Here is a 7905-nt window from a genome sequence, read left to right as displayed (position 1 = left end):
ACTAGCATATACATTTCAAAACACTCGATTAATAATATATTTTTTCCATTCATGTTTGACTATTGTAACTATTACTTTCTTTGGAGAATACACGTTACTTTATCAAAAAATATATAAAGAACCATCAACCATTATATATATGTATATGTTTTAATGAAGGATCGCCGCTGGGGGCATTTATTGGAAAACAAAGACCTGTGGTTTTACAATTAGTTAATATGAAATACTAATATTATTTCTCCTATAAGCATTTCCTACAACCGTTGTTGTTGTAAATTGATATAGTTTTTGCATATAAGTTCTTTTTATTATATTTTCATTCCATCGCGTATAAACACTACCTAATAGTATATGTGTTCATGACAAATCTCGAAGACGTATTATCGGTTAAATACTAACATAAATATGAAAAATGTATCCGATTCATATATTTAAAAAACAATGTCTCATAATATGATATTTTTTTTACATGAATACATTTACAAATGAATACCTTTTTAATTTTCGTGTACAATATGGTTTTACTCTTTGCATATGATAGTTTTTATGGGTGAGGTTTGGACATCTTGAACATTCTATAATCATATATTTGCTACTTTTTTTTTAATGTCTCTTATAAATATGCATAAATTTTATTGCTTCGTATTTCTCTTGCAACAATGCATGTCTCGGAAGTTTTTTTTCTTTTGTACATTTGAATTCCTCCATCTCGTAATTATAACTCAGGTATAGGGTTGTTTAACAACTATTTTTTCTTCAAGAAATCCTTGTATTCTTTCTCAGTATATTCAATTGGTAAAATCCTTGTTGTTTCTCTGTATATTCAATCTGTATAATCTTTGTTATTCGACGTGTTTGTGTTAAGTTAGTGAAGTTTTTTCCAAAAATAATTGCTCAATTTACAACAAGTAGTCGTGGATAGAGTTCATTTTCAACTGCCCTCCAAGATGTTGTAGATCATAATGGAAAGTCCGTGGATGTTTTTATCGGTGAACCTGGTGGATTTACTGATTTCCAAGTGTGTACAAGATCATCTCTTCGTAACAAGGTCGTTAGTGATTGATATTTTCTAGGTGTTTGGATCTTGGAGACGGACAAGTTCCTACTTATATAAAAAATGTTGGTTTTGTATATAAATTATCAGGATATAACTTCAGCACAACGAACATTTTGTACTCGTATGCACCAGATTGAAGTTGTATCAAGAGATGCAATTCTACAATTAAAGTCAAGATATCATACTTCTACAAATACGTAGAATTTGACTATTCGGGATGTCATTCAGGTTACGGTATAAGCTTGTTATATCTTACATAATATATGTGGGGTGAAGGATGAACACCATCGACCCGACATGGAGAGTGGATGTGGAGGATAATATTATTATCCATAGTCATGTGCTAGCTTGTGAACCTAATGATCGGTTACCTTTGCCTATTTTCAAGTTTATATGAAAGTAGAAGTTGTCATCTAACATTTTCTTTCTTTCCGTGAACATTTGCTCGTAGCAGTTTACCAACCAGGGATATGTTGCGATAGAGAGAATTAGATGTTTCTCGAGGATATTTATTTTGTGCGTAAAATGGATACGACAATCATGTTTCTGTATTGTGACTTTGCAGATAAGATTTGGTCTCATTTCAAAGAAAATCGTAATGACTTCAGCACTTTTTTGTTGTTGGTGGGGCCTTTATCATCCTTCAAAGCAACAAATTTGTATTTGGAACGTGGTTTCAGTTATAATTTATTGGATCTTATGGTTAGAGAGTAATGTGAGGTATTTTAATATCAAATTGAGTTCAGAAATGGTTGTTCAACAAAAAACGAAGTATCTTATTTTTTTTACTTGGTGTTTGGTCTTTAAAGACTTTGAAACTGCAACTTTCAGGGATATAATGACCAACTGGACGATGATTTACTTTGAACCACATTAAGCTTGTATTTTGTTACTATCCTAACTCTTTCATTGTTTTTCTTGTATCCTTAAGGGTGGCATAAGCCTTTTGTGTCCTCTCTCTTTTGATTAATAAACTTCATTTGCAGATAAAAAAAAAAGATAAAAATCCTTGCGAAAAATATGGTTAGGCCAGGGTTTACCAACATGATGGGATTTTGTTGTATATCAAGAGCAAAGAAAAATTATACCTACAAAATAAAACCAAGAAAACAATATTTAGAACAAATTTAACAATAAAAGATCAGAACATATACAATATATGAAGAAGAAGTCCCGACATACAAAGAAAAAGAAATCTCCACATATAAAGAAATCTCAAAATTCAACAAATAATATCAAGTTGAAATCATCCAAAAAGGAAAAAAGAACAAAAGTCCCAACATCATTTCATAAACTAAAACCCTGGTGGAGAAGAATACATTTTAAGAAATGAAAAGAGCTAACATAATTTCAACATATCCTGACTGTTTTTGCTTCCAGAGCTTTATAGGATTCATCACATGTTGTGATTCAAATAATATCAATTTGAAAACTAGAGAAGCACATCTTTCAAACAAAAAAAATGCTTTAAATAAATAAATATTAGTCATTATTTAATAGACTAAATCCTTGAAGCAGAAATAGCTAGTGCACTTGAACAAAGGAAGAAACTGGTAGAATTATTTATTGAATTCAATTTGTATTTTTGTGTGTAGCATGTCTTTCGAGTAAGTTCCTCCAAAGTATAAATCAATCCTCTACGAGGTATTTTAAAATTGTCCTCTACTGTATTTTTATTCCCGCATACAATTTTTTTTTTGCTTCGTTTGATGGAATGAGGGGCTTAAAAAAAACCAGAGAATTATTTATTAAAATACCTCATTCAAATTGAGGTTTGAATTGTTACATAGAAGAGGTGGTAGAAAGATACACCCTTTTGTTTCATCACTATACATTGCACATTGACACAACCAATCTACAGTGTGATTTCTTTGATCCATATGAAATTGAAAACATGGAAGAATCCAACCGAATCCTTGAATATCCAAGGAACCTTTTGGTCGTTCCCCAAAATGTCTTGCTCAATATTATCTGCATCTCCTTCAATTATCACATCAATGTTATTTAGATCTTTAATTAACTGAGTTTTCCATTTTGCCTCAACCATCAAAGGAGTTGTATCAAAATCAATAATCTGATATCCCAAAATTCTTTCAGCATTAACCCGAATAACCTTCCACATAACTAATTGACTTTTGTAAGAAGCTTGAGATCCTCAAAATTTTCTTCCAAAGAAAATCATTGGTATACGAAATTGCTGGAAGGTTGTTGACTGAGAGATTACCTGAACATATTTTCGTCCAACATAAAATTGTTAAGACAATATTTGGTGAACAATTTGATTCAACAAATCCAAATCTTTGATTCGATCATCATATTTCATAAGAACTTCCCTAAGGCAATGATAAATCGTTATAACAGCGCAATAAAACACAAGTGGCCTTAAGTAGCCATGGGTAATATTTATTTAAATCAAACAAGAACCAAAAATGTAAAACCTATTATGAAATAATTTGTCTTATTGAAATTCTAATCTACTAATTACAGAAACCCAAATCTACTCGGCAAATCTCATATATCAAAAAAATCCAAGTAGATCTAGATTTGAAGATGCAAAAAAGAGAAGTTTCAGATAATTAAAAAGAAAAAACAGTTTTCGCTCAGATTCCCGCACACACTCACTCTTTGGTTATCCACCACCACCACCTATTCGTTAGGCCCAACCAAAACAATCACTTTACTCTCTTTTTTTCCGCAGCCAGCAAAAAGAAAGAATCAATTTTTTCAATCAGCGGTTGTTAAGCCCTAATTAGTAAGTTCTGTTTCTCTCCCTAAAATACTAATTAAACTTTCATGGATTACTTCAAGTTTTCGTGTTGTGGGAGCGTTGCCCCTTTATGGAGCAGTGAATATGGTGGCAAATGTTAACCAGGAAATTGAGAGATGCTCCATACATCAAGGCCACAACTCACTCTCTCTCCTCCTCTCTCCTACTCTTTCTTCTCCAACGATACCATCAAGAACAACCCTTCTGCTCAGATCTAGTTCATTTTTGGACTAGATCAGAGCATATTTCTTCATTATTCCTTGTTTTTTAGGTTAGTTAGTAGTTTAGTGTAGTTTTTATTATATTTCCTACTTATCTACACCGGTATGGTGGTTTTATATACTCTTTTGAGGTTTATCTTCGCTTTAATGACGATTCTTAGTTATTTGGGTTGGGTTTTAAGATCAATAGTGAGGCTCTCCATGCTCTCCAACGACGAAATCTTCATCTTGGTTATCTCCGGCGACGGAATCTCCATAGGTGGTCTTTTTGACGACGGAAGCTTCATCACTAGTTACAAGAGATTTGAGCAAATCACTCCTACTTTGGGAGCACATCTTTCTATAGAAGAAAAACAAACTAAATGGTTGGAAGTTAATTCCGAGAAAAACAGTCCTTCTTCCGATTTAATCGGATCTTATTCATACTTGTATTTGTCATGCTCCGGTAATCCTTCTCTTTCTCTTGTCGGATTTCTCAGTATTGTACTTTTACGATATGTTCTTATTATTTTGAATTCTCTTATTTTCGATCTTAAACTGATTGTAACCTCGAATTTTCATTAATGAAAAAATTCCTTGCTTATCCATTAAAAATAAAATAAAAAATGTTAATCCCGGGGAATCTAGAAGGAGAATGCACTGTACTTGGTGCCTGGAGAATTCCGAAAGGTGTAAACAAACAAGGAGCCACCAAATTTTTTTTTGGCTTTGGGCCTCCAGAAACACAGAACCGGGCCTGATGCTAGGTTTACCGAGTCTCACTTCCGACGAAAATCCGATGGGCCTCACTTTCACCCATTGATGTTGAGAACGCTAACAAAACCTACTCATCAAATCAATAGATCGTACATTTCCTAGTATCCATCTTAAAATGCAAAATTCAAAATTTTCGACCGTTGAACCATATTCATAACCTTTTCTTCGTCTCTTTTCCATATCGAGGTGTTCTTTCTCCAATACAAAGAAACTAAACAAAAATGGCGTCGGAGGAATTCCAAAGCCCTCAACACCATAAAAATGTTGTTTACAGAGACATCATCATCAGTCCTAGGTTCAGATCTGTGGCTGCGATGGCTGGTTGGGATGAAGAAGCCTTATTAGCAGCATCACAAGATACACCAGAAAGAGAATCATCAAAATCTCAGAAACGAACCAATTTAGCATCGAAATCCCCGCAAACTAATTCAAGAAGGTAACGATTTCCCATGATTGCACAATTGTTTTTGGAACTATCATCGTTTTTCTTTTCTGGGTTCACAAAGTTTTCAATTGATTATTATTACAGGAAACGTAGGATTCAAAGACGTAGTCCTGTTACAAACCCTGCATTAGTTCTTAACCTTGATAATGATGATGTTGAAGCAAGAGTTACGCGCCATGACGGGCCCGTTGCTGGCAAAGGTATTGATTTGTTTAAAATTGAGTGGAAGTTTGTTTAATTGAATCAGTTTTAGAAATCGGGTTTTTGTTGAAAATCGATTTGTGTTGTACATAGAACCACAAATTGAATCTCTGAAAGAAGAGAGGAAACAAGAAAATAAGGGCCGTACCGAGCCCAAACCTGACGAAATGCCGCCTGCAAACCTTCCTTACATGGATAAATTGAGGGAAGAATTATCTTGTGCTGTAAGTGGAAATTTCTTGATTTTGAATGCTAAAATCAAATGTGGATTTTTCTTAATTGATTTAGATTTTATCATATTTACAGATTTGCTTGGAGATTTGCTTTGAACCAAGTACTACTCCTTGTGGTCACAGTTTTTGCAAGAAATGTTTGAAATCTGCAGCGGATAAATGCGGTAAAAAGTGCCCGAAATGCAGACAACTGATTGGGTATGTTTAATTTTAGTGAGTTTACTAAACTTTATAGCTTTTAAGTATTAAAGTTTTTAGGTATGTGCTTATTTGCAGAAATGGAAGATCTTGTATTGTGAATACAAGTCTTTGGAACACAATACAGCTTTTGTTTCCACCAGAAGTAGAAGCAAGGAAAGCTGTTGCGGCCAAAAACAGTCGAGAGGAATTCAAGGATTCCATTTCAAGAAGTCCAAGTGGTAGGACTAATTCAATGATGATGACAAATCCAAGTAACATTAGAGTGAGTTCTAGTTCAAGAAATCATAGTGGTAGGTCTAATTTTATGGGGATGAATAGAGTGGATTCAGTAAGATTGAGCAGCTCAGCGAGGATTAGAAGAGCTAGGCCTAGTCAAGCCGAGGATGCTGTATTAGCTTTGAGGTTACAAAGAGAAGAGTTTATGGTGGCTTTTAGGACCGCAGATGAGCCTCAGCCTCAAGTACCAGCAGAAGCAGCCTCAACTGCCAGAGCAAACCTTAGAGCAATGGCTTCAAGAGCTGTTGACATCCGTCTTAGAAGAAGACTGACATAGTTCTCTAAGATGCACCTACACCGTCTTTATCATCCTTCTGATTCTGCTGATGATTCCAGTAAGTTTTTATCATTTTGAATATAATAAGAATTAGGAGCCAAAACCCATTCAGAATATTATATTACTTCTGTTCTAGTTTCAAATTTGTCATCCACACAAAGTCCATGGCTTTTGAGAAAATTGTAGATATTTGCTTCAAGTCTAAAATTGCCGTGACATTTCAATTTTTCTGATATGTATGGAAGTCTTAGGTTCGCACAAAAGCCACAATATCCTAATGCATATGGTTAGACTGCAAATTACTGAATGAGTGAATGGAATTGCTTAAAGTTTTTGTGAAAACAAACAACTTTCAGGAAATTTCCACTTCCATAAATTAAACAACACAGATTGTGTTTCGTTTATCTAGCACCTAAGTTTTTCAACAAAATATTAAGAATATTTTCATGTAAAGATTGGAGCATTTTAGCACCTTGCCTTATTCTGCTCTTACGGTAGTGATCATTGACTAGACAGATAATTAGTAGATGCGGTTTAACATTTGCAATAGCTTAAGGATTATTTCTCTTCCAGTAGAGAGATCATCGAGTTAAATTTGTTTTCCATCTTTAGCAACCCTGCAAAAGATGTACGAAAAGTTAAAATCTTCATAACTGTTTTGAAGTCCAGTGAACCCCATAATGTGATCAGTGAAGAGTCGTTGAGCTTCAAAGTTTAAATTTAAACTGAGTAATTGAAGCTCAAAACTGCACTTACATATGAAATCCTGCTTCTTGATACTGCAATAATACACTATAGTATTTGCTCTTCTCATTGCACCAAAAGGTCCCAAGGTTCATCATTCCCGTTGTAGAGCCAGCATTATTTTTTCTTCGAGACCCGTCAGTGAACTTGATGTTGTGGTAAAGCTTCAGAAAGCTTATAAGAGTTACTGGACTGGGAGAAATCTCGCAGATTGTGCAGCTGTGGCGGAGGAGCTTTGGTAAGCAATTAGCATCTCTATTTCCTAAATCTACATTTTTCAGATGCTAGTTTTGCATTTTAGGATTTTTGATGCTTTAGTTTCCTCTCAAATGTGATAGGTGGAAAGTGTTGGAGAATAACAATTAAAATTGATCAAACAACTAATTAATATAAGAGGCACTTATCTGAGTTTTGTGTCGTCTCCTGCAATTATTGATGTCAAGAACATCCCTGTTAAACAACATAGAAAGAAGAAACTTGTAATGGTAGATTGAGGCGCATGTTCAACATACTGTCCTTAAGACAAGAATGCCCTGCTACACTCTGAAAAGATGATGCTATAGCCCTACGGGTACATCTGCCTCCAAGATACAACAATCTTAACAAGTTTGAATAGCACATTCAAACTTGTCCTTTTAGAACTTGGCAGCGGAAATCTCATGGAATTGTTAGCACTTAAACCCTTGTATCAATCATAGAAAAACGAAGAAGAAAAAAATTCTCAAAA

The 7905-nt window shown here is 34.2% G+C and overlaps 1 protein-coding gene across 2 annotated transcripts; it reads left to right on the top strand.

The window, feature by feature from the left end:
* The first annotated feature begins 5017 nt into the window (after positions 1 to 5017).
* Positions 5018 to 7306, top strand: LOC113320563 (LON peptidase N-terminal domain and RING finger protein 1-like). Of its 2 annotated transcripts, XR_003346171.1 has the most exons (6): positions 5018 to 5237; positions 5331 to 5446; positions 5541 to 5671; positions 5754 to 5878; positions 5957 to 6492; positions 7260 to 7306. XR_003346171.1 is itself a non-coding variant. In XM_026568471.1 (5 exons), exons 1-5 carry the CDS (start codon positions 5023 to 5025, stop codon positions 6432 to 6434), a joined length of 1065 nt encoding a protein of 354 aa, XP_026424256.1. In that variant the 5' UTR covers positions 5018 to 5022; the 3' UTR covers positions 6435 to 6495. The 2 variants fall into 2 exon arrangements, 1 of the variants encoding a protein (XP_026424256.1); XM_026568471.1 differs by lacking the exon at positions 7260 to 7306 and having other exon boundaries at positions 5957 to 6495.
* The last annotated feature ends 599 nt before the right edge of the window (positions 7307 to 7905 follow it).

Source organism: Papaver somniferum, chromosome 11, assembly GCF_003573695.1.
Source record: "Papaver somniferum cultivar HN1 chromosome 11, ASM357369v1, whole genome shotgun sequence".
NCBI lineage: Eukaryota > Viridiplantae > Streptophyta > Magnoliopsida > Ranunculales > Papaveraceae > Papaver > Papaver somniferum.
Note: the sequence above shows the minus strand (reverse complement) of the source record. Positions and strands in the feature narration are given on the sequence as shown.